Genomic DNA, 27,006 nt, shown 5'->3' on the forward strand with positions numbered 1-27,006 from the left:
GGGGGAGGGAGGGGAGGATGGGGAGGGGAGAGGGGGATGGAAGGAAGTGGGGGAGGGAAGGAAGGGGAAGGAGGGGAGGGAGGGGAGGATGGGGAGGGAGAAGATGGAGGCAGCTAGGGAGGTATTTTTTCACAGACGTCCAGTGGGGGGTGAGGGGGGGGGGCACGGGGTCCGAACGTCAACGTCGCGAGCACTGGGGAGACAAAGGCGGATGGGCGTGGTGCTGGCTCCCCACCCCCACGTGTGCCATTCCAGTCTTCATAGGTGCTCGCTAACAACACTTGGCCAAACGGTCTGCTAAGGCTATACGGGGGATCTTTGCCTTTTGTACGTGTGCGTGCGTGTGTGTGAACGTGTGTCCGTGTGTACGTGCGTGTGTACGTGTGTCCGTGTGTGTACGTGTGTGCGTGTGTGTACGTGTGTGTGTGCGTGTGTACGTGTGTACGTGTGTGTACGTGTGTGTACGTGTGTGTGTACGTGTGTACGTGTGTGTACATTTGTACGTGTGTGTGTACGTGCGCGTGTGTACGTGTGTGTACGTGTGTGTGTACGTGTGCATGTGTACGTGCGTGTGTACGTGTGTGTGTACGTGTGTACGTACGTGTGTGTACGTGTGTGTGTACGTGTGCGTGTGTACGTGTGTGTGTACGTGTGTGTGTACATGTGTGTGTACGTGTGTGTACGTGTGTGTGTACGTGTGTGTGTGTACGTGTGTACGTGTGTGTACATGTGTACGTGTGTACGTGTGTGTGTACGTGTGTACGTGTGTGTGTACGTGTGCGTGTGTACGTGTGTGTGTGTACGTGTGTGTGTGCGTGTACGCCGCAGCCCTTAGACTTTGAGACGTCATCGTCATACCAACTCATCGTCTTCGTGGATAACGAGGAGCCGCTCGTGAAAACCATGCGGCCCCCTCCAGAGAGTACCGCCACCGTCACGGTGAGTGACCCCCACGGCCCCCACATGGCCCACGCACGGCCCCCCCACGGTCTTCCCGTGCCACCCGCACCCGGCTCTGGACACCTGCGAGCTGCTCAAGAGCTTCACAGCTGCTGGGATTCTCCCGCCACGAACAAAGATTCCTGCGGAAAAGCCGCCACCCCCGACCTCTCCCCGTGTCTCTCCCCGCATCTCTCCCCGCATCTCTCCCCGCATCTCTCCCCGTGTCTCTCCCCGTACCTATCTCCATGTTTTTACCCGCGTCTTTCCTCGTACCTATCTCCATGTTTTTACCCATGTCTCTCCCCGTACCTATCTCCATGTTTTTACCTGTGTCTCTCCCCGTACCTATCTCCATGTTTTCCCTGTGTCTCTCCCCGTGCGCGTCTCTCCCCGCATCTCTCCCCGCATCTCTCCCCGCATCTCTCCCCGTGTCTCTCCCCGTACCTATCTCCATGTTTTTCCCCGTGTCTCTCCCCGTACCTATCTCCATGTTTTTCCCCGTGTCTCTCCCCGTGCGCGTCTCTCCCCGCATCTCTCCCCGTGTCTCTCCCCGTACCTATCTCCATGTTTTTCCCCATGTCTCTCCCCGTACCTATCTCCATGTTTTTACCCGTGTCTCTCCCCGTACCTATCTCCATGTTTTTCCCTGTGTCTCTCCCCGTGCCTATCTCCATGTTTTTCCCCGTGTCTCTCCCCGTACCTATCTCCATGTTTTTCCCCGCGTCTCTCCCCGTACCTATCTCCATGTTTTTCCCCGTGTCTCTCCCCGTTCCTATATCCATGTTTTTCCCCGTGTCTCTCCCCGTGCGTGTCTCTCCCCGCATCTCTCCCCGCATCTCTCCCCGTGTCTCTCCCCGTACCTATCTCCATGTTTTTCCCCGTGTCTCTCCCCGTGCGCGTCTCTCCCCGCATCTCTCCCCGCATCTCTCCCCGTGTCTCTCCCCGTACCTATCTCCATGTTTTTCCCCGTGTCTCTCCCCGTACCTATCTCCATGTTTTTCCCCGTGTCTCTCCCCGTACCTATCTCTATGTTTTTCCCCGTGTCTCTCCCCGTGCGCCGTGTCTCTCCCCCCCACAGCTTGTCTCCCCGTGCGCCGTGTCTCTCCCCGGCAGGTGAGTGTTGAGGATGAGAACGAGGCTCCGCTGTTTGAGCCGCGGCTACAGCAGGTGATGCTGGCCGAAGGCCTCGCCCTGGGCAGTGCCATCACCACCCTGGTGGCACGGGACCCGGACACCGCACAGAAGCAGAGCCTGCGGTGAGGACAACTCCCCGCCAAGCGGATAACAACCAAAACAACAACCACAACAACAACCACAACAACCACAACAACCAAAACAACAAGCAAAACAACCCCAACAACCACAACAACAACAACCACAACAACCTAAAAAGGACAGCGGGTCTGGGGGTACCTAGGGTCCGACCACGGTCCCACTAAGTCCCTGCCCTCACAAGGACGTCGGGTCTGGGGGTACCCAGGGTCCGACCACTGTCCCACTAAAAACAACCCCAACAACCACAACAACAACAACCACAACAACCTAAAAAGGACAGCGGGTCTGGGGGTACCTAGGGTCCGACCACGGTCCCACTAAGTCCCTGCCCTCACAAGGACGTCGGGTCTGGGGGTACCCAGGGTCCGACCACTGTCCCACTAAGTCCCTGCCCTCACAAGGACGTCGGGTCTGGGGGTACCCAGGGTCCGACCACTGTCCCACTAAGTCCCTGCCCTCACAAGGACGTCGGGTCTGGGGGTACCCAGGGTCCGACCACTGTCCCACTAAGTCCCTGCCCTCACAAGGACGTCGGGTCTGGGGGTACCCAGGGTCCGACCACTGTCCCACTAAGTCCCTGCCCTCACAAGGACGTTGGGTCTGGGGGTACCCAGGGTCCGACCACTGTCCTACTAAGTCCCGGCCCTTACAAGGACGTAGGGTCTGGGGGTTCCCAGGGTCCGACCACTGTCCCACTAAGTCCCTGCCCTCACAAGGACGTCGGGTCTGGGGGTTCCCAGGGTCCTACTCTAAGCCCGGCGGTCTTCAGTCTTCGGCTTGGGGACGACTGCCGAACCCGTTCAAGGGTCCGGCTTTTATAACCCTCCAGGGTCTCTCCGCCCCTGGCCACGCCTCCCTTCCAGAATGTTCTGGGGGATCCTGGAATATTCCCCCAGCCCACCCCCTCTTGGGGTCTGGGGAACCCTAGCAGCCCACATACCACCCCCTGCTGATGTATGTCTGCTACTGCAGGTAAGTTACCACAGTCTGTTGATGGCGTGACACTAGACAACACTATACAATACTATACACTACACACTACACTTCACACTACACTATACACTACACTACTATACACGACACTATACACTACTATACACTATACACTACTATACACTACACTACTATACACTACACTATACACTACACTATACTCGCTAACAGCACTTGCCCCTACATCCTGTTGAGGCTACACGGTGGGGAATCTTCGTCTGTGTGTAGGTGTCTGCCTACTCGCCACTAACAGCACTCGCCGCGACAGTCCGTCGAGGCTACCTGGGGGATCTTTGTGCGTGCGTGCAGCTACCGCAAGCTGCGGGTGCCGGGCGACTGGCTTGACATTGACGCGGCCGACGGCGCGGTGAGCACAGCGGCGGAGCTCGACCGCGAGTCGCCTCTCGTGCAGCGCAACGTCTACACAGCCACGTTCCTGGCGACTGACGACGGTGCGGGGTTACAGGGGAGCGGGGCCCGCGGCCACGCCCACGCTCACAGCCACGCTCGCCGTCGCTGCGTGTGTTTGTGTGTACGTGTGTGTGTACGTGTGTAGAGGTTCACTTCTGAGACGCTGGTAGTAGGAGACACTCTGTTCACACATGGGATCACTGCAGATGGGTCAGGACGCTCGGCATGCTGCCTGACCCACAATGCCGAGCGTGAAGAGCGAGGATCCAGGGGAAGGCGTGGCAGCGAGGACTCCACTCCAGCAGACGGCCCCGACCCGGCCTCGGGACCTCCCTTTTATGGCCCCCGGCGTGGCCTGGGCACGCCCTCGGCCACGCCCCCTTCTGAAACCTACCAGAAGGTGTCTGGGCCGTGCCCCACGTGTCCCATCTGTCACCTTTGGCCTATCACGTGCCCTGCAAGCCAGCCGGGCTGCTACGTCCTCTGACAGCCACCAGCACTACGCCCCCTAGGTCCCGTTCCATGACATTGCATGCCCTGCTGGCAGAGAGGGCTACTGCACCCACAATTCCCCTCTCTGTAACCAACGCTACGCCCCCTAGTGACCCACCTTCACTACATTTTATGTGTGTACGTGTGTGTGTACGTGTGTGTGCGTGCGTATGTGTGTACGTACGTGTGTGGCGTGTGTACGTGTGTACGTATGTGCCTGTGTGTGCGTGCGTGTGTGTGTACGTACGTGTGTGGTGTGTGCATGTGTACGTGTGTTGTGTGTGTGTGTACGTGCGTGTGTGTGTACGTACGTGTGTGTGTGTACGTGTGTGTACGTGTGTGTACGTGCGTGTGTGTGTATACGTATGTGTACGTGTGTGCGCGTGTGTGTGTACATGTGTGTGTGTGCGTGCGTGTGTGTACATGTGTGTACGTGTGTGTGTGTACGTGTGTGTGTGTGCGTGTGTGTGTGTACGTGTGTGTGTACGTGTGTGCGTACGTGTGTGTGTGTGCGTGCGTGTGTGTACGTGTGTGTGTGTGCGTGCGTGCGCACGTCGCGACGGTGGAGCAGGCTCTCCCGTCGCGAGCGGCACCGCCACGCTGGAGTTGATGCTGAGCGATGTCAACGACAACGCCCTCACGGCCGCCGTGTGGCCGCGTGTACGTGTGTGTGTACGTGTGTGTGTACGTGTGTTTGTGTGCGTGCGTGTGTGTACGTGTGTGTACGTTTGTATGTGTGTACTTGTGTGTGTGTACGTGTGTGTGTACGTGTGCGTGTGTGTGTATATGTGTGTGTGTACATGTGTGTGTGTGTGTGTACGTGTGTGTGTGTGTGTACACACGCAAAACAACCCCCTACCTCCTCGCGGTGCCGGACGGGCAACTCTGTCGTGGACAGCGCTGTGGGGGGAGATCCAATTTTGATTGGCTCCTCCCCTCATGGCATATGTGTCCACCACAGTGGCCAGGCGTCTATGACGTCTCCTGGCCAAACCCCAATTGGCGGAGCCAGGAGATTGAATGCCTACCCTCGGGGCTACTCCAGAAACAACGAAAAGCCACTACGGGTGGCCACGTGGAATGTTCGAACGCTCACTGCAGAGGAGAGGCTGCCACTCCTCTCTCGGGAGCTGGACCGGTACCGCCTGGATCTATGCGGCATTCAGGAGGTCCGGTGGACCGGCTCTGGCTCCTGCCACCATGAGGGGTGGACAGTGCTCTACTCGGGGCAGCAGACTGCCAAACAACAGGGTGTGGGTCTTCTTTTGAACAAAAGAATGAAGGGGGCGTGGGAGCGTGGCGGTGAGGTGTGGGAAGCTGTAAGCCCCAGGCTACTTTGGGCTCGCCTTCCCATCAACCGGAGGCGAGGAATGGTGGTCGTGGTTACTTATGCCCCCACTGAAGATGAACATCCGTGGAGGGATGCAGGCAAAGCCGATGAGTCAGATGCCTTCTATGACCTCCTGTCACAGGTGCTGGCTAAAGTGGCCCCTCGGGATAGAGTCATCATGTTGGGTGACTTCAATGCCCGAGTTGGTCATGATACTGGCACCTGGTCTGGAGTGATTGGAGGGCATGGGCCAGATCAGCTCAATAACAACGGTAGGAGGCTGCTAGATTTTTGTGCAGCCCATGGGCTTGTAATTACCAACACGCTGTTCCGGCATCGGCGCATCCACACAACATCATGGATGCATGCTGGGTCCAAGCAAGAACATCTGCTGGACTACATAGTGACGGACCAGCGAATGCGAGCCCATGTCCTTGACACCAGGACCTACCGTGGAGCTGATCTGCCCTCTGACCATTGACTAGTCATCTGTAAGATGCGCCTGCCATTCTTCCACTCCGGTGGTGGGTGTACACCCAGGACCCCATTCCAACATAAAGTGGCCTGGTCTCAGTTATCTGATGAAAGTTGCAAGCGAGAATTTCATCATCGCTTGCGGCTGGGATTGGCATCGTCCCCGACTCCTCCTGATGTCGAGGGTAAATGGGCGAGGTTTAGGACTGTGACTCATGCAGCTGCAATGGCTGCTTTGGGTACGCGGTCCAGACCTCCCCAGAGACCCAGGCTGACAGAGGAGGTGTTCAGGATGGTTGAGAAAAAGCGACAGGCCCACTGTCATCGGCTACAGAATCCCACGTTAGAGAATGAGGAGGCTTACCGCAGCCTTCGCTCGGAGGTTCGGAGAGCCGTGAGGCGCTGCAAGGATGGGTGGTGGTCGCGGGTTGCTGAGGAGATGGAGTCTGCCTCAGTGGCCCGTGATCACAAATCTCTATTTAACTCCATCAAAAAAGTAACCTGCAGCACCACACCTATTGCCATCATTAGGGGAAAAAACGGTGATCCAATCTCCGACCCCCAGGAACAGGTTCGCAGATTTGCTGAGCATTTCTGTGAGGTCCTGGGGGAGGGAAAATCCCTCAGCCAGGAAAACATCGTGGCACAAAGTGAGGATGACCCTGCTGAGGCTGCGGTGCCTCAAATATTGGAAGAAGTCACCCCCTGTGAGTGGCTGGCTGAGGTGCCATCTGCTGAGGAAGTATTGAAGGCGATCCGGAGTCTGAGACCAGGAAAGGCAGCGGGCAGAGATGATCTCCCAAGCGAAATGCTGAGGGAGGGTGGCGTTTGTGCACAGACTGCCCTATATGACATCATAACAACAGTCTGGACCACTGGACGGGTTCCGCAGGATTGGAAGGATGCCCTGGTGGTCCCCCTTTTTAAGAAGGGGGACCGCACAGACTGTAACAACTACAGGGGCATCTCACTCCTCAGTGTGCCGGGAAAGGTCCTGGCAAGGATTATTCAGCATCGCCTTGCCAGGCACGCTGAGGAGAGGCTTGCGGAGCCCCAATGCGGTTTCAGGAAAGGGCGGTCCTGCACAGATGCCATATTTTCTGTCCGTCTGCTACAGCAGAGGTGTAGGGAATTCCAACAAGACCTACATCTCTGCTTTATTGACCTGGTCAAGGCCTATGATACCATCAGTAGGCCTGGGCTCTGGGTCGTTCTTCGTGCTTTTGGAGTACCTGACCCTCTGCTCACGATCATTAAGGACCTTCATGATGGTGAGCGGGCCCGGGAAAAACTACGTGGCCGGGAGTCAGAGCCATTCCCTGTACACCTTGGGGTGCGACAGGGATGTCCTCTGGCTCCCACATTATTTAACATCTATTTTGACCACGTAGTTCGTGAAGCCTTCAATAGCTGTACCGGGGGAATCTCCATATGGTACAGATATAATGGGAGGCTAATCGATGCCCGGGTGCGGTCAAGGGATGGCTCCCTATTGCTCAACCACGTCATGTATGCTGATGATTTGGTAATAGCTGCTCAGTCAGAGGAGGAGTTGGAGATGCTGCTGCTGAGACTGGAGCGTGCCAATAAGAGGTGGGGCCTTACCATCAGCCCCACCAAAACTAAGCACCTGCCTGGGTATTTTGTACCATCGGACACTCCACCCCCACAACTCCCAATCGGTGATGGGGCAGTTGTGGAGAGAGTGGAGAGTTTCCCATACCTGGGCAGTGTGCTTATGACTGGCTCCAGTTTAACAGCAGAGGTCTCACTCCGAATCAGTCGAGTGGCAATATCTTTTCATCGGTTGCGTAACGCTGTGTGGAAGCTACCTGGTCTGTCGCTCCGCACTAAGCTTCAGGTCTTCTCGGCCACGGTCATTCCCTCCCTTCTCTACGCTTGCGAAACGTGGACCCCCCTAATGGAACATCTTCGCCGGTTAGAAACATTTAGGCTGGCCTGCCTACGATCCATCCTGGGTTTAACCAGACTGGATTGTGTGAGGAGCTCACAAATCCTTGAAAGATCTGGGCAGGGTCCCATCGGTGAGCTCCGGCAGGCAAGGCTGCGATGGCTGGGTCATGTAGCCCGCATGCCCAGCCACCGCATGCCGAAACAGCTTTTGTTTGGCCGGATTGAGGGGGCTAAGCGGGCGTGGCACGGGCTAGAGAAGAGATGGAGTGATGTGGTACAGGAGGACGTGGAGCTGAGTGGACTTGCCGATGACTGGTACCAGCGGTGTCAAGATCGGCCTCTGTGGAGGAGGCTCATGAAGGATGCTACTGGGCAGTTGGAGGCAGTCGCCCTCCAACAACAACGGAGGACGGAGGAGCGACGCTCAGAACAACGAGCGGAGCGCCGGGTGGCTAAAGCACAGCAGGTTGGCACAGTAGGGGGCACAGGTGGTGCATCAGCCAGTCATCTCAGTCAGTCGACCCGTGGCACCTGGGTCTGCCCCGTGACCTCCTGCCAGCGGGCGTTCGACACTTCACGTGGCCTCAGGGTGCACATAGCCTGGCACAAGCGTCGTGGTGACGTCACCGCCACTTAGTGGCGAATGGCGGTTGTTGTTGTGTGTGTACATGTGTGTGTGTACGTGTGTGTACGTGTGTGTGTGTACGTGTGTGTGTGTACGTGTGTATGTGTGCGTGTGTGTGAGCAGGCTCCCCCGTCGCGAGCGGTACCGCCACGCTGGAGTTGCTGCTGAGCGACGTCAACGACAACGCCCCCACGGCCGCCGTCTGGCCGCGTGGGGCCGCCGCGTGCCCCCGCACCGGCGTCGCCGTCGTCGCCTCGGACGCCGACGAGGACCCCAACGGCCGCCCCTTCCGCTTCCGGCTGGCGCCCGGCGGCGGCGGCGATGACGACTGGACGCTCCGCCAGGTCGACGGTGAGCGCGGCCGGGGGGAACGCACCGCTCGGGAGATGGCGCTCGCCGTCGTCGTCATTGTCATCATCATTGTCGTCATCGTCGTCATCATCAACGTCGTCGTCATTGTCATTATCGACGTCGTCATCGTCGTCATTGTTGTCGTCGTCATCGCCGTCATCATCGTCATTATGAACGTCGTCGTCATCGTCGTCATCATCATTGTCATCATTGTCGTCATCGTCGTCATCATCAACGTCGTCATCATTGTCGTCTTCTTTTGTTCTTTCGGTAAGTTCACGTAGAATGAGAATAAAATAATAAAATAACACAATTAAATTCTCATGACATTTCGGCCACAGGTGAAAGGTACAGACCTGTCGGGACGACAGAGCTTCAATGAACGATGTTAAGATTTGTAGCGACTTTAAGCTGGTTGGGAGAAGTGAGGCACCTTGACAAAGGTGTTTACATATTAAATAGCTGAGGGATTAGCTTGTGACTGGTCACAGGAATGGCTATGTTAAAGTCAAAACCTACACATCCACAGAAGCAACTAGTAATTTAGCATTGAAATAGCTAAGGGATTAGCTTGTGACTGGTCACAGAAATAGATGTTAAAGTAAAGGCCTACACATCCACAGAGCTTCAATGAACGCTGTTAAGATTCGTAGCGACTTTAAGCTGGTTGGGAGAAGTGAGGCACCTTGACAAAGGGGTTTACATATCAAATAGCTGAGGGATTAGCTTGTGCGTGTGTGTGTGTACGTGTGTGTAGCTTGTGACTGGTCACGGAAATGGCTATGTTAAAGTCAACAGCATTAATTGATCAGACCAAACAGTTCTCATTGAAACCCTCTGCTGCCAGACCACCAAGATTATATGGCCTCCCAAAGATACACAAAGAAGATACACCCCTTCTTCTTTGGTTCTTTCGGTAAAGTCACGTAGAATGAGAATAAAATAATAAATTGATAAAATAAAATAACACAATAATATTCTCACGACGTTTCGGCCACAACACAAGCGGCCTTCATCAGGTGAAGGGACGAGACTGTCTGGAGGACAGCGCTGGAGTGAAAAAAGCCACGCTCAGATCGCAACCTTTAAGCTGTGTGAGACGAAACAAAGCACCTTGACAAAAGAATTAGCATAGAATTTAGCATTGAAATGGCTGAGTGATTAGCTTGTGACTGGTCACAGAAATGGCTATGTTAAAGTTAAAGCATACACATCCGCAGAGGCACCTCTTGACAAAGGAATTAGCATAGAATTTAGCATTGAAATAGCTAAGTTAAAGCATACACATCCGCAGAGGCACCCCTTGACAAAGGAATTAGCATAGAATTTAGCATTGAAATAGCTGAGTGATTAGCTTGTAACTGGTCACAGAAATAGCTATGTTAAAGTCAGAGCATACACATTCACAGAGGCACCTAGTACAAATCAAACAGGAGAATTTAGCATTGAAATAACTAGGCGAATTTAGCATTGAAATAACTGAGTGATTAGCTTGTGACTGGTCACAGAAATGGCTATGTTGAAGTCAAGGCCTACACATCTGAGCTATTCACAGTAACTGGGTATACACTACAATATATAATGAATAATATATAGTGAACCAATAAAAAAAACTAAAATATATATTACCTCAATGTTATCAATAAACTCTATATATTCTCCAATCAGCTAAGCTCCCAACAATAAGTCGTTATATATCACAATGCTATATGGCGAAAAAATGGGTGGATTCTTACCCTCAACTTTAGCAACACGGATAGCTACGGGCCCCGTTCAGACGGACGAGTTCATCTATGGTCGGAACAGAGGAGGGGGAGAGAGACAGCTGCGAGGCGCTGTTATACTCCATGTTGTAAACCATACCATTAACCGTGGTGTGAGAGGTATTAAGAGTCAATGTCAGCGAAAGAGCTGCGGTCTGAAGGTCATCGTAAAATACAATTAATTAAGAACGGAAATGGTTTAAAACATCTTTCCAATGGTTTCTAAGCCAGAATCCATCTTCTCGGTTGAAATTGTCTCTGTGCTTGTATATGTGAATGGCCTCATCAACGAATCTCTCATGGTAGCCGGTTGGTTTGCAAAGAACCTCCGTCTTGGAGCAGTCAATGTCATGTGAGCCCACTGAATTATAACAATGATCTGTCACGGCAGAGGAGTTCGTTCTACCGTGTTTCAAGTCTGCTTTATGTTCGCGGATGCGGTCCGAGATATGTTGTTTGGTTTCCCCAATGTAGCTACTACCACAGAGGCACTTTAGTTTGTAAACGCCCGGGTACTGTATGTCTGGAACAGCATCTTTTACAGATGGAACTAGATCACGGATTTTATGTACTGTGTTGAATCGGACCTGGATCTTGTGTTTATTCAGGATTTTGGAGATCTTTTTAGTGACCTCTGCAATGTAGGGTAAGGTGATGGTTTTGAGTGACTCCACAAGAGGATCCTTCTTCATGACTGGAGTGATGGCTTTGCGGATTGTGTAGTCGGAGTAACCATTAGCCCTGAGAGCCTGGTGTACGTGCTTGAGTTCACTGGTAATGTGTTCCTGGTCGGAAATGCATTGGGCTCTATGGTATAGAGTCTTGATGAGGGAGTTCTTCTGGGATGGATGGTGGTGGCAATCCGGTTTCAAGTAAGCATCTGTATGGGTAGCTTTCCTGTAGACAGAGTGGCTCATTGAACCATCATGTCTCCTTTTAAATAAGACATCCAAAAAGGGTGGTTTGCCATCTTTTTCGACCTCCATGGTAAATCTGATGGCTGGGTGTATGGAATTGATGTGGTCCCCCCTATCTCCGGTTGTAGCCAACGTATTCATGGAAAAATTTGAAACTGACGCCATCTAGACTGCCACTCTACGCCCGACCTTATGGAAGAGGTACGTGGATGGCACCTTTGTCATCTGGCCACATGGCCAGCCTGCTCTAGACCAATTCCGCGACCACATCAATTCCATACACCCAGCCATCAGATTTACCATGGAGGTCGAAAAAAATGGCAAACTACCCTTTTTGGATGTCTTAATTAAAAGGAGACATGATGGTTCAATGAGCCACTCTGTCTACAGGAAAGCTACCCATACAGATGCTTACTTGAAACCGGATTGCCACCACCATCCATCCCAGAAGAACTCCATCATCAAGACTCTATACCATAGAGCCCAATGCATTTCCGACCAGGAACACATTACCAGTGAACTCAAGCACGTACACCAGGCTCTCAGGGCTAATGGTTACTCCGACTACACAATCCGCAAAGCCATCACTCCAGTCATGAAGAAGGATCCTCTTGTGGAGGCACTCAAAACCATCACCTTACCCTACATTGCAGGGGTCACTAAAAAGATCTCCAAAATCCTGAATAAACACAAGATCCAGGTCCGATTCAACACATTACATAAAATCCGTGATCTAGTTCCATCTGTAAAAGATGCTGTTCCAGACATACAGTACCCGGGCGTTTACAAACTAAAGTGCCTCTGTGGTAGTAGCTACATTGGAGAAACCAAACAACATATCTCGGACCGCATCCGCGAACATAAAGCAGACTTGAAACACGGTAGAACGAACTCCTCTGCCGTGACAGATCATTGTTATAATTCAGTGGGCTCACATGACATTGACTGCTCCAAGACGGAGGTTCTTTGCAAACCAACCGGCTACCATGAGAGATTCGTTGATGAGGCCATTCACATATACAAGCACAGAGACAATTTCAACCGAGAAGATGGATTCTGGCTTAGTAACCATTGGAAAGATGTTTTAAACCATTTCCATTCTTAATTAATTGTATTTTACGATGACCTACAGACCGCAGCTCTTTCGCTGACATTGACTTTTAATACCTCTCACACCACGGTTAATGGTATGGTTTACAACATGGAGTATAACAGCGCCTCGCAGCTGTCTCTCTCCCCCTCCTCTGTTCCGACCATGGATGAACTCGTCCGTCTGAACGGGGCCCGTAGCTATCCGTGTTGCTAAAGTTGAGGGTAAGAATCCACCCATTTTTTTCGCCATATAGCATTGTGATATATAACGACTTTTTGTTGGTAGCTTAGCTGATTGGAGAATATATAGAGTTTATTGATAACATTGAGGTAATTTATATTTTAGTTTTTTATTGGTTCACTATGTAGTATTCATTATATATTGTAGTGTATACCCAGTTACTGTGAATAGCTCAGATGTGTAGGCCTTGACTTCAACATAGCCATTTCTGTGACCAGTCACAAGCTAATCACTCAGTTATTTCAATGTTAAATTCGCCTAGTTATTTAAATGCTAAATTCTCCTGTTTGATTTGTACTAGGTGCCTCTGTGAATGTGTATGCTCTGACTTTAACATAGCTATTTCTGTGACCTCTTACAAGCTAATCACTCAGCTATTTCAATGCTAAATTCTATGCTAATTCCTTTGTCAAGGGGTGCCTCTGCGGATGTGTATGCTTTAACTTAGCTATTTCAATGCTAAATTCTATGCTAATTCCTTTGTGAAGGGGTGTCTCTGCGGATGTGTATGCTTTAACTTTAACATAGCCATTTCTGTGACCAGTCACAAGCTAATCACTCAGCCATTTCAATGCTAAATTCTATGCTAATTCTTTTGTCAAGGCGCTTTGTTTCTTCTCACACAGCTTAAAGGTCACGATCTGAGCGTGGCTTTTTTCACTCCAGCGCTGTCCTCCAGACAGTCTCGTCCCTTCACCTGATGAAGGCCGCTTGTGTTGTGGCCGAAACTTCGTGAGAATATTATTGTGTTATTTTATTTGATCAATTTATTATTTTATTCTCATTCTACGTGACTTTACCGAAAGAACCAAAGAAGATGAATCCTTGCAGTCACGAAAGCTTTAAATCGAAAGATACACCCCTTCGTCCCATCGTCTCTACTATCAACTCCCCCACCTATAAACTGGCACGTTTTCTTTCTGATATACTACGACCTTTCACTGGAAAAAACACCTCTGCGGTACTAAATTCCACTCACTTGGTATCGATAATCAAAGGCATTTCCCTGTCCCCAGACGACCTGCTTGTCAGTTTTGATGTGGTGTCCTTGTTCACCAAAGTTCCGGTACCTGACACCATCGCTATCATTGAAGACCTGGTTCATCAAGGACTGCACACTGATGTACCCCCCCTGGTGAGACATTGCTTAACCAACACATACTTCACCTGGAATGGAACTTTCTACAAACAAACTGAGGGCACCCCAATGGGCTCCCCCCTATCTCCGGTTGTAGCCAACGTATTCATGGAAAAATTCGAAACTGACGCCATCCAGACTGCCACTCTACGCCCGACCTTATGGAAGAACGGGGCTCGTAGCTGTCCGTGGTGCTGAAGTGGAAGGTAAGAATCCACCCGTTTTTTCACCATATAACATTGTGATATATCATTGAGGTAGTTTATATATTTTTTTTATTGGTTTACTATATGGTATTCATTATATAGTGTAGTGTATACCCAGTTAATGTTAATAGCTCAGCTTATTGAAGAATATATTCAGTACATTTATTATATTGATGTCATTTAGAATTAGGTTTTTCGCATCGGTTTACTGTATGACAGTTGATTTGTTGCAGCCCCCTTTTGCGTCCATGTACGAGGTGCCTCTCTGGATGTGTAGGCTTTGACTTTAACATCTATTTCTGTGACCAGTCACAAGATAATCACTTAGCTATTTCAATGCTAAATTACTAGTTGCCTCTGTGGTAGTGTAGGTTTTGACTTTAACATAGCCATTCCTGTGACCAGTCACAAGCTAATCCCTCAGCTATTTGCACAAGCTAACCCCTTTGTCAAGGTGCCTCACCTCTCCCAACCAGCTTAAAGTCGCTATGAATCTCAACAGCATTCATAGAAGCTCTGTGGATGTGTAGGCCTTTACTTTAACATCTATTTCTGTGACCAGTCACAAGCTAATCCCTTAGCTATTTCAATGCTATATTACTAGTTGCCTCTGTGGATGTGTAGGTTTTGACTTTAACATAGCCATTCCTGTGACCAGTCACAAGCTAATCCCTCAGCTATTTGATATGTAAACACCTTTGTCAAGGTGCCTCAATTCTCCCAACCAGCTTAAAAGTCGCTACGAATCTTAACATCGTTCATTGAAGCTCTGTCGTCCCGACAGTTCTGTACCTTTCACCTGAAGACGGCCGCTTGCGTTATGGCCGAAACGTCGTGAGAATTTCATTGTGTTATTTTATTATTTTATTCTCATTCTACGTGACTTTACCGAAAGAACCAAAGAAGATGAATCCTTGCAGTCACGAAAGCTTTAAATCAAAATTTAAATCATCGTCGTCGTCGTTGTCATTGTCGTCATTTACATTGACAAACTAATTTCTGTGACGCTTGCCATTGTTGTTTTGATTTAAATCTTTCCTGACTGCAGGGATTCAAATTCTTGCTTCTCTCGGTAAAGTCACCACCACGTAGAAGGGAAACAATAAAATAATAAAAATATAAAACAATAAAATTATCACGACGTTTCGACTGCAACACAAGCAATCATCGTCAGGTGTGAAAAACACAGCGAGAACATTCGAAATTTTCTTGCTGTGGTTTTTCTTGCTGTGGTTTCCACACTTGATGATTGCTTGTGCTGCAGTCGAAACGTCGTGAGAATTTCATCATTTTATTTTTAAATTATTTTATTGTTTCCCTTTCTACGTGGTGACTTTACCGAAAGAACCAAGAATATTGTTTCTAGATTTGAAGCTTTTGTGACTGCAAAGATCCATGCTCTTTGGTTCTATTCGGTAAAGTCACGTAGGTAAAATTAAAAGAACAAAAATCACGAGGATTCGGCCACAACACAAGTGGCCTTCATCAGGTGAAGGGACCGTGCTGTCATGAGGACAGCGTTGGAGTGCGGTCCCTTCACCTGATGAAGGCCACTTGTGTTGTGGCCAAAACGTCGTGATTTTTGTTGTTTTATTTTTTACCTACGTGGTGACTTTACCGAATAGAACCAAGAATAATGTTGTTGTTGTTTACTTCCTCGCCCCTCCCCCCGGCACCTCCGACGGCCCCGCGTCTGTCCACGTGCTGTGTCCCCCCGGCGGCGGCGGGGGCGCAGGCAACAGCTCGCAGCTGCTGGCCAAGTCGTCGTTGGCGGAGGGGCTCCACTGGGTGGCGCTGCTCGTCGGGGACTCGGGCACGCCGCCACTGAGCGCCGTGCGGCAGCTGCAGGTGGCGCTCTGCGCCGCGTGCGACCGCCGCGGCCGCTGCCTCCACGCCAGCACCGCCAGCGGAGCCGCCAGCGCCGTCTCGGCCATCGTCGTGTTGGTGATCTTACTGGGTCAGCTCCTCACTCACTCCTACTACTCACTCCTTCTCCTCCTCCTCCTCCTCCTCCTCCCTCACTCACTCCTCACTCACTCACTCACTCCTCCTTCTCCTTCACTCACTCACTCCTCACTCACTCACTCCTCCTTCTCCTCCTCCTCCTCCTCCTCCTCCTCCCTCACTCACTCCTCACTCACTCACTCACTCCTCCTTCTCCTTCACTCACTCACTCCTCACTCACTCACTCCTCCTTCTCCTCCCTCCCCCTCCTCCCTCTCCTCATCCGCCCTCCTCCCGCACCTCATCCTGACCCACGACCCCCGCTCCGACCCCGTGACCCCGGCACCTCATCTTGACCCACGACCCCGCTCCGACCCCGTGACCCCACCCTGCCCCCACACCTCATCCTGACCCACGACCCCCGCTCCGACCTCGTGACCCCGTGACCCCCGCACAGGCGTTCTAGGCTCCCTTCTCTTGGCGTTGGCGTTGAAACGGCGTCGCCATGGAGACAAAGTGGGCAGGTGGAGCCTCGCGGAGCCGCTCGTAAATGCGGCCACCGACTACACGGAGCAGGGTGGGGGGGAGGAGGATCGGGTGAGGTGGTGACATCACCCACAGTGACATCACCCACTGTGACACCACCCACAGTGACACCACCCACAGTGACACCACCCACAGTGACACCACCCACAGTGATACCACCCACGGTGACACCACCCACGGTGACACCACCCACAGTGACATCACCCACAGTGACACCACCCACAGTGACACCACCCACAGTGACACCACCCACAGTGACATCACCCACAGTGATACCACCCACGGTGACACCACCCACGGTGACACCACCCACGGTGACACCACCCACAGTGACATCACCCACAGTGACACCACCCACAGTGACATCACCCACAGTGACACCACCCACAGTGACACCACCCACAGTGACATCACCCACAGTGACACCACCCACAGTGACACCAACAACAACAACCGCCATTCACCACTAAGTGGCGGTGACATCACCACGACGCTTGTGCCAGGCTATGTGCACCCTGAGGCCGCGTGAAGTGTCGAACGCCAGCGGGCAGGATGTCACGGGGCAGACCCAGGTGCCACGGGTCGACTGACTGTGCCAACTTGCTATGCTTTAGCCACCCAGCGCTCCGCTCATTGTTGTGAGTGTCGCTCCTCCGCCCTCCGTTGTTGTTGGAGGGCGAATGCCTCCAACTGCCCAGTAGCAGCGTCCTTCACAAGCCTCCACAGAGGCCAATCTTGACACCGCTGGTACCAGTCATCGGCAAGTCCACTCATCTCCACGTCCTCCTGTACCACATCACTCCATCCCTTCTCTAGCCCGTGCCGCACCCGTTTAACCCCCTCGATCCGGCCGAACAAAAGCTGTTTCGGCATGCGGTGGCTAGGCATGCGGGCTACATGACCCAGCCATCGCATTTCAAGGATTTTTGAGCTCCTCACACAAACCAGCCTGGTTAAACCCAGGATGGATCGTAGGCAGGCTAGCCTAAATGTTTCTAACCGGCGAAGATGTTCCATTAGGGGGGTCCACGTTTCGCAAGCGTAGAGAAGGAAGGGAATGACCGTGGCCGAGAAGACCTGAGGCTTAGTGCGGAGCGACAGACCAGGTAGCTTCCACACAGCGTTACGCAACCGATGAAAAGATATTGCCGCACAACTGTGACACAGTGACACCACCCACAGTGACACGGACGATGCGGTGTAATGAGATGGCGTGCGCTGAGACTGTGATGAGGCTGTGGTGAGGTTGTGGTGAGGCTGCGGTGAGACTGTGGTGAGGCTGTGGTGAGACTGTGGTGAGACTGCGGTGAGGCTGTGGTGAGGCCGTGGTGAGACTGTGGTGAGGCTGTGGTGAGACTGTGGTGAGGCTGCGGTGTCTGCACTGCAGGACTACGATGCGACGTTGCTGCGCTTTGAACCACCGCCGTCACCGCCGTCACCGCCGTCACCGCCGTGCGGCGATTGTCCCGGATCACTCCGCCTGGAAGAAACCGTGCTGTCCAGAGACATGGCAGCCTTCATCGGCAAGGTCGGTGCCACCGCCACCATCACAACAACACTCACTTGAACAACATCACCACCATCACACACCGCTCACTTGAACATCATCACACACCACTCACTTGAACATCATCACCACCATCACCATCACACAACACTCACTTGAACCACCACCACCACCATCACACAACAACAACAACCGCCATTCGCCACTAAGTGGCGGTGACGTCACCACGACGCTTGTGCCAGAACATGAGCACCTTGAGGCCACGTGGAGTGTCGAACGCCCGCTGGCAGGAGGTCACGGGGCAGACCCAGGTGCCACGGGTCGACTGACTGAGATGACTGGCTGATGCACCACCTGTGCCTCCTACTGTGCCAACCTGCTGTGCTTTAGCCACCCGGCGCTCCGCTCGTTGTTGTGAGCGTCGCTCCTCTGCCCTCCGTTGTTGTTGGAGGGCGACTACCTCCAACTGCCCAGTAGCGTCCTTCACGAGCCTCCTCCACAGAGGCCGATCTTGACACCGCTGGTACCAGTCATCGGCAAGTCCACTCAGCTCCACGTCCTTCTGTACCACATCACTCCATCTCTTCTCTAGCCTGTGCCGCGCCCGTTTAGCCCCCTCGATCCGGCCGAACAAAAGCTGTTTCGGCATGCGGTGGCTGGGCATGCGGGCTACATGACCCAGCCATCGCAGCCTTGCCCGCCGGAGGAGCTCACCGATGGGACCTTGCCCAGATCTTTCAAGGATTTGTGAGCTCCTCACACAATCCAGTCTGGTTAAACCCAGGATGGATCGTAGGCAGGCCAGCCTAAATGTTTCTAACCGGCGAAGATGTCCCATTAGGGGGGTCCACGTTTCGCAAGCGTAGAGAAGGGAGGGAATGACCGTGGCCGAGAAGACCTGAAGCTTAGTGCGGAGCGACAGACCAGGTAGCGTCCACACAGCGTTACGCAACCGATGAATAGATAGCTGCTCGACTGATTCGGAGTGAGACCTCTGCTGTTAAACTGGAGCCGGTCATAAGCACACTTCCCAGGTATGGGAAACTCTCCACTCTCTCCACAACTGCCCCGTCACCGATTGGGAGTTGTGGGGGTGGAGTGTCTGATGGTACAAAATACCCAGGCAGGTGCTTAGTTTTGGTGGGGCTGATGGTAAGGCCCCATCTCTTAGTGGCACGCTCTAGTCTCAGCAGCAGCGTCTCCAACTCCTCCTCTGAATGAGCAGCTATTACCAAATCATCAGCATACATAACGTGGTTGAGCAATAGGGAGCCATCCCTTGACCGCACCCGGGCATCGATCAGCCTCCCATTATATCTGTACCATATGGAGATTCCCCCAGTACAGCTATTGAAGGCTTCACGAACTACGTGGTCGAAATAGATGTTAAATAATGTGGGAGCCAGAGGACATCCCTGTCGCACCCCAAGGTGTACAGGGAAAGGCTCGGACTCCCGGCCACGTAGTTTTACCCGGGCCCGCTCACCATCATGAACGTCCTTAATGATTGTGAGCAGAGGGTCAGGTACTCCAAAAGCACGAAGAACAACCCAGAGCCCAGGCCTATTGATGGTATCATAGGCCTTGACCAGGTCAATAAAGCAGAGATGTAGGTCTTGCTGGAATTCCCTACACCTCTGCTGTAGCAGACGGACAGAGAATATGGCATCTGTGCAGGACCGCCCTTTCCTGAAACCGCATTGGGGCTCCGCAAGCCTCTCCTCAGCGTACCTGGCAAGGCGATGTTGAATAATCCTTGCCAGGACCTTTCCCAGCACACTGAGGAGTGAGATGCCCCTGTAGTTGTTACAGTCTGTGCGGTCCCCCTTCTTAAAGAGGGGGACCACCAGGGCATCCTTCCAATCCTGCGGAACCCATCCAGTGGTCCAGACTGTTGTTTTGATGTCATATAGGGCAGTCTGTGCACAAACTCCACCTTCCCTCAGCATTTCGCTTGAGAGATCATCTTTGCCCGTTGCCTTTCCTGGTCTCAGACTCCGGATCGCCCTCAGTACTTCCTGAACAGATGGCACTTCAGCCAGCCACTCACAGGGGGTGACTTCCAATATTTGAGGCACCGCAGCCTCAGCAGGGTCATCCTCACTTTGTGCCACGATGTTTTCCTGGCTGAGGGATTTTCCCTCCCCCAGGACCTCACAGAAATGCTCAGCAAATCTGCAAACCTGTTCCTGGGGGTCAGAGATTGGATCACCGATTTTTCCCGTAATGATGGTAATAGGTGTGGCACTGCAGGTTACTTTTTTGATGGAGTTAAATAGAGATTTGTGATCGCGGGCCACTGAGGCAGACTCCATCTCCTCAGCAACCCGCGACCACCACTCATCCTTGCAGCGCCTCACGGCTCTCCGAACCTCCGAGTGAAGGTTGCGTAAGACTCATTCTCTGACGTGGGATTCTGTAGCCGATGACAGTGGGCCTGTCGTTTTTTCTCAACCATCCTGAACACCTCCTCTGTCAGCCAGGGTCTCTGGGGAGGTCCTGACCACGTACCCAAAGCAGACATTGCAGCCACATGAGTCACAGTTCTAAACCTCGCCTATTTACCCTCGACATCAGGAGGAGTGCGGGACGATGCCAACCCCAGCCGCAGGCAATGATGAAATTCTCACTTGCAACTTTCATCAGATAACCGAGACCAGGCCACTTTTGGTTGGAATGGGGTCCTGGATGTACACCCACCACCGGAGCGGAAGAATGGGCGGCGCATCTTACAGATGACAAGTCGATGGTCAGAGGGCAGATCAGCTCCACGGTAGGTCCTGGTGTCAAGGACATGGGCTCGCATCCGCTGGTCCGGCACTATGTAGTCCAGCAGATGTTCTTGCTTGGACCCGGCATGCATCCATGATGTTGTGTGGATGCGCCGATGCTGGAACAGCGTGTTGGTAATTACAAGTCCATGGGCTGCACAAAAATCTAGCAGCCTCCTACCGTTGTTATTAAGCTGATCCGGCCCATGCCCTCCAATCACTCCAGGCCAGGTGACACCATCATGACCAACTCGGGCATTGAAGTCACCCAACAAGATGACTCTATCCCGAGGGGCCACTTTGGCCAGCACCTGTGACAGGAGGCCATAGAAGGCATCTGACTCATCGGCTTTGCCTGCATCCCTCCACGGATGTTCGTCTTCAGTGGGGGCATAAGTAACCACGACCACCAATCCTCGCCTCCGATTGATGGGAAGGCGAGCCCAAAGTAGCCTGGGGTTTACAGCTTCCCACACCTCACCGCCACGCTCCCACGCCCCCTTCATTTTTTTGTTCAAAATAAGAGCCACACCCTGTTTGGCAGTCTCCTGCCCCGAGTAGAGAACTGTCCACCCCTCATGGTGGCAGGAGCCAGAACCGGTACACCGGACCTCCTAAATGCCACAGAGATCCAGGCGGTACCGGTCCAGCTCCCGACAGAGGAGTGGTAGCCTCTCCTCCGCAGTGAGCATTCAAATATTCCACGTGGCCATCCGTAGTGGCTTTTCGTTGTTTCTGGAGGAGCCCCGAGGGTTGAGATTCAATCTCCTGGCTCCGCCAATTGGGGTTTGGCCAGGAAACGTCATAGACGCCTGTCCCCCCGGGGCCTCCGGCACAAGCTTATTTGTTACATATGTAGTGTTGTAAGGATGAGCAGACTTCTTTAGGAGCACACTCTGTTTATTGTATTATTTCCTTATACAATGCTTAACACATACAGAGGGATATTCGGTCCCCTCACCCGATACCCTAGGGAGGTACAGCCTCCGGACTTGGCGGGACTCACACATCTACCGCTAACCTCCTTGATACCTAAGGAGGTACAGCCTCCGGACTTGGCGGGACTCACACGTCTACCGCTAACCTCCTTGATACCTAAGGAGGTACAACCTCCGGACTTGGCGGGACTCACACGTCTACCGCTATCCTAGTCCTCCGGCTAGGACCTAGGGGAGGCTATCTGACCCACCGCTGGCCCGGTGGGTCCTGACCACTGGGTATGCCGAGCCTTAGCCCTTAGAAGGGCTGGGAGGCTGGTCCAGGGTCCTAGCTAGGCTTCAGCCCAGTCTTCGTGCAGGGAAAGAACTCCCCGAGGTCCGTTGGGTCACCCGTCTTATACTCCTTCGTGGCCAGGTAGAACCAATCATACATTCCCACGTGGAACCGTCTGATTGGTTCGTACTAAACCCTGGCTACGATCCGTTTCACCTTGACTGACCCCAACCGTTGTACCCAGGGGTAATGCTGCACTGCCCTGGTGGCAATGCAGGTTACGCAACAGCGCGTAGTTAACACCTCTACATCACCCCCTCCTTCGGAAGCTCCAGCCGTCCTGGCTGCAACAATGGGAAACTCCGAAATTACCAATGGTAGAAGAATTGTGAGTGTGCCTCACGAACAACAAGAACAAGAACAATAAAACCCCTATAAATACCCCCCTTAACAACATAACGTATGTGCAAGGCACTAGACATGCCAAAGAACATGATAACAACCGGCGAGATTTCGCGCGCGTGTGTTTCGCGGGACCATCGTAGGGGATGGCAGGCTTTGTCGGCGGCACAAGGGAAGGAGGAGGATGAGCAAGAGCATCCGGTGGGCCTTTAGGCATCTCCACACGGACACCTGCTGCTCCACGGTCCATTGAGGTTGAACGTGGCCTGCCTGGAGCCGTCACTCCCGCGTCATATGCAGGAGGAATGACACGCCTGCGCTGTGGATTAGGCACCAATGGGGCAACATCTGCCTCGTCGAACGCGTCGCACACTCGGCCCCCGTGTCGTGTGTGTTGTGGAGGGACGCGTGGCGTGACGAAGGGTTTCAACCGAGAGGGGTGAACGCACCAGCGACGCCGTCCCCAGCGAATTTTAACACATTGGGGACGCAGGACTTCCACTACCTCAACCGGGCCTCGCCATGGTCTGAGGAGTTTGGCCGACGTGGACACCGGCACCTGGGGGCAGTGGAGCCATGCCCTGTCTCCCGGTGCCCACGGATGCGTGTACGTCCGAGGGTCACGCAGTCGCAAATTCGCCCATTGGCGGGAAGCAGAATTTTCAATGGCGGCCTCCCGTGCCTCGGCCAACTTACGGAGGCTGAATCGCAAGTGGTCAACGAGCTTTGACTTTTGCGGTGGCTGTTCGATTTCCAGCCGAACGTCGGCGGGAGGAAAGGCATCCCTGCCATACATTAGAAAGAACGGGGAAAATCCCGTCGCCGCGTGAGGTGCCATACGGTATGCGGCGAGGACCCCCGGAACCTGCAAGTCCCAATCGAGGTGGGATTCATCGACCTGATGGCATAACATAGCGGTGAGAGTTCTATGAAGGCGCTCCACCATGCCGTCGGTCTGGGGATGGTAGGGCGAAGTGCGCACTTTCTTAGTGTCCAACAGGCGGCACACATCATTCAGCAAGGCTCCCGAAAAATTTCTTCCCTGATCGGTCAGCAACCGTTCTGATGCGCCCTTGTCCAGGACGTAGCCCTGAACAAAGGCGTCCACAACGGCCGCCGCCGACTGGTTGGGGAGGGCCCAGGCCATAGGCCACCGCGTAAAATACTCTACCCCAACCAGAAGGTACTTATTACCCCGTGGCGTAGTAGGAAAAGGGCCCAAAATATCGAGAGCCACCAACTCATTTATACGAGAGACCGAAATGGGTTGCAGGGGTGGACATGCCGGTTTAGCCGGCGGTTTACGTTGCGCGCAATGGGTGCATCCCAGCAAAATGTCAGTGATGTCGCGCAGCATGCTCGGCCAGAAAAGTTGCAACCGCAACAACCCAATGGTCTTATGAACACCCAGATGCAATAAACGCTCATGCGCCGCCCATACGGCTTTGCATCGCAAGGCGGACGGCACGACGATTTTATGTTGACACGAATCAGCATCCCAATGCATCAACAAGCCGTGCTTCATGACGAATGAATTAAATTTGCCCTGTCTTGGAGCCGCATTATTCGCGTGGCGACGCAACCTCAGTAACGACATGTCATCGCTCTGGTGCCGACTCCATTCGGCCAAAGTTAGCCCCAGCAAATCGTCACTGGCCATTGGATCTGCATGATCCGATATCGGCGCTGAGGCGGCGGGAAGCGTGGCTGACACCGTTGTGAGAGGCGTGACCTGCGCAGGCAGTGGCGGCTTACAACGGCCGAGCCCAAAAAACATGCACATTTTTGAGCCAGCGGGAGGCGAGACAACGCATCGGCATTTGTGTGTTGTGCACCCCTACGGTAAGTGACATTGAAATCGTACTCCTGAAGGACATCGAGCCACCGAGAAAGCAGCCCGGACGGTTGGTCAACCCGCAGAGCGTACTGTAAAGCCGAATGATCAAATCGCACGGTAAAATGCTGACCATACAGGTACGGCCTGTATTGTTGAATCAAAAAAACAATGGCCAGCAGCTCACGTCTGGTCACACAGTATCTTTGTTCAGCAAGAGACAAGACTCTGCTACCATAGGCAACAACCCTTTCAATGCCATCAACTTTTTGGGACAGAACACCCCCAATCCCCGTATTGCTAGTGTCGGTGTCCAACACGAATGGCACGGAAAAATCGGGGTACGCAAGGGACGGTGCCGCCACGAGCGCGTTCCGCAAGGAGTCGAACGCGGCCTGTTCTGCGTCCCCCCAATGAAACGCCACCCCTTTTGACGTAAGGGCGTGGAGCGGCTTGGCAATCGTCGCGAAGCCAGCAACAAACCGGCGGTAGTACGACGCAAAACCAATAAAACTATGAACATTGCCCGCAGATGTAGGGGTCGGCCAATGTCGAACACATTTGGTTTTTTCAGGGTCGGTAGAGATGCCCAAGCGGCTAACTATGTGGCCCAGGTAGCGCACAGACTCACGCAGAAGATGACACTTCTGCGGCTTGGATTTCAAGTTAGCGGCCCGCATTTTCAAGAAGACAGCACGCAACCGTTCGATGTGTTCGCCGAACGTGCGGCTAAAGACGATGACGTCAAGATAAATGAGACATGAGTCCCACTGGAGCCCAGCGAGGACCAGCTCCATGAGCCTCTGGAACGTCCTGGGGCCGAGACGAGACCCATGGGCAATCTATTAAACTCGAAAAGCCCCTGTGGTGTCCGAAAAGCAGTCTTAGGTTTTGACGCTTCGTCGAGGGGGAGTTGCCAAAACCCCGACAGAAGGTCCAAGGTGGAGAAATAGTGCGCCCCTGCCAAGGCATCCAATGACTCGTCCATACGAGGGAGAGGGTAGGCGTCCGCTACCGAGATTTTATTTAGGCGCCGAAAATCAACGCAAAAACGGAGACTGCCATCATGCTTTTTGACCAGCACTATTGGAGCACCCCAGGGACTAGTGGAGGGAGAAATTATATCGGCCTCCAGCATGTCATCCACAGCCGATTTAACATGCTGTTTCTCCGCCGGGCTAAGCCGAAACGGGTTTTGTCGAATCGGGGCAGCATCACCAGTATCAATGTGGTGACGCAGCAGCTTGGTACAGCCAATATCAAATTTAGATTTATTGAAGACATCGGGCATTCTCGCAGAAGAGCGCGCAATTTAATTCGCTGCGAATGAGACAGATTACCCGTGTCTGTGCAAAGCGCGTCCAACCATCTCTCATCCGATTCGGAAGGAGGTGGGACCTGCGGCGTGTCATGCACGTGTCCCACGACTCCGGTCCCCAATGGCACCGGGGTCGCGTGAGCGAGCACAGTTCCTTGCGGAATGACGGTTGTGGACAATCCGACATTCAAAACCTGCAAGAACGGCTCCCTGTCGGCTGCTACGAGGGTCTGTGCAGCCACCAAATCTAACCCCTTAGCAGCTGCGTTTGAAGGCCCCAGCAAAATGCCATGTGCCGAGGCCTCCGGGGCTAGCGTTTTTTTAAGTTGCAAGGGCACGAGCATTTGTGTCCCTGGCGGAATGCGGACTGTGCTCGCAACAAACGCCTGCACCGAGGCACTAGCCATGCGCGGATGTGAGGGTGTGGACAAGAACGCCATCCGCCGACCCGACGGGAGTTCGATGCAGCCTTGATCTACAAGAATCTTAATAGGCATTTTCGCGAGAAAATCAGTGCCTAACAAACACGGCAAGGGAAGAAGAGACCAAAATAGGCCCTGCCAATTTAATGTCTCCAATCGAAATTTGCGCCCGAATTTGCCCAATAATGCCCAGCGAACTGCCATTAGCGGCGAAACACGGGATAGAAACCCGTTTCAAGGGGCGGCATCGTACGGGCAGTATATTGTAAATCAAATCCGAAATGATCATAGCTGATGCACCAGTATCGACTAACACGTGAAATTCCACACCCTCGATTGATCCGACAACCACGGACCAACCTGCCGTCGCCGCGACTACCCTATGGGCCAACTCAGACCACTGCCCAGGTCCGAGTGGCCGCGAACAAACACCAGAATACCCCCCATCACACGCCGAATCGCGAGCCCTTTTTATTGTGCGTTGCGGTGTGTATGGTGTGAATGAGGGCCGAGCGTGAGAGGCGTCGCGACTTGCCTGGTTTTGCCGCGATGCCGTGGACGTCCTGTAGTTCTGGCCCCGGGATGCGGAGTGGCGTTGTCGAGGCGCACGGCAGTCAGAGAAGATGTGGCCTCGTCGGCCACAGTTGAAGCACGTCACGTCGCCGCGTGGAGAAGGCCGTCCCCGCTGCTGGTCGTTGCGACGACCAGCGTGGTCGGACGATCGCACGGCCCGTTGACCTGGTCGCCATGAAGGCCCGGTCGGGGGAGAACTCGGCGTCCCTGCTGGCAGGCTCCGACGTCGAAGCCGAGGCGGCGATGGTCGATTCCGTGTGGAGCAGCAGATGTGCGTGGATGCACCGAGCGGCTCGTAGCGAGCACATACTGT

General features: G+C 53.3%; 1 protein-coding gene across 1 annotated transcript in view; it reads left to right on the forward strand.

Annotated features, from left to right (window-relative positions):
- Window positions 1–963: 963 nt before the first annotated feature.
- Window positions 964–27,006, forward strand: part of LOC142908867 (cadherin-2-like) — a 30,715-nt gene continuing 4,672 nt past the window's right edge. The window contains exons 1-7 of the mRNA XM_076059508.1: window positions 964–972; window positions 2,056–2,198; window positions 3,520–3,662; window positions 8,580–8,807; window positions 15,900–16,121; window positions 16,566–16,705; window positions 18,042–18,182. Coding sequence (XP_075915623.1) covers window positions 964–972; window positions 2,056–2,198; window positions 3,520–3,662; window positions 8,580–8,807; window positions 15,900–16,121; window positions 16,566–16,705; window positions 18,042–18,182 — 1,026 coding nt within the window. The remainder of the gene's footprint in view (window positions 973–2,055; window positions 2,199–3,519; window positions 3,663–8,579; window positions 8,808–15,899; window positions 16,122–16,565; window positions 16,706–18,041; window positions 18,183–27,006) is intronic.

This window comes from Petromyzon marinus, unplaced genomic scaffold, assembly GCF_048934315.1.
Source record: "Petromyzon marinus isolate PM22_M1 ecotype Great Lakes invasive population unplaced genomic scaffold, UKy_Petmar_22M1.pri1.0 PM_G_Scaffold_105, whole genome shotgun sequence".
In the NCBI taxonomy this organism is placed as follows: Eukaryota; Metazoa; Chordata; class Hyperoartia; order Petromyzontiformes; family Petromyzontidae; genus Petromyzon; species Petromyzon marinus.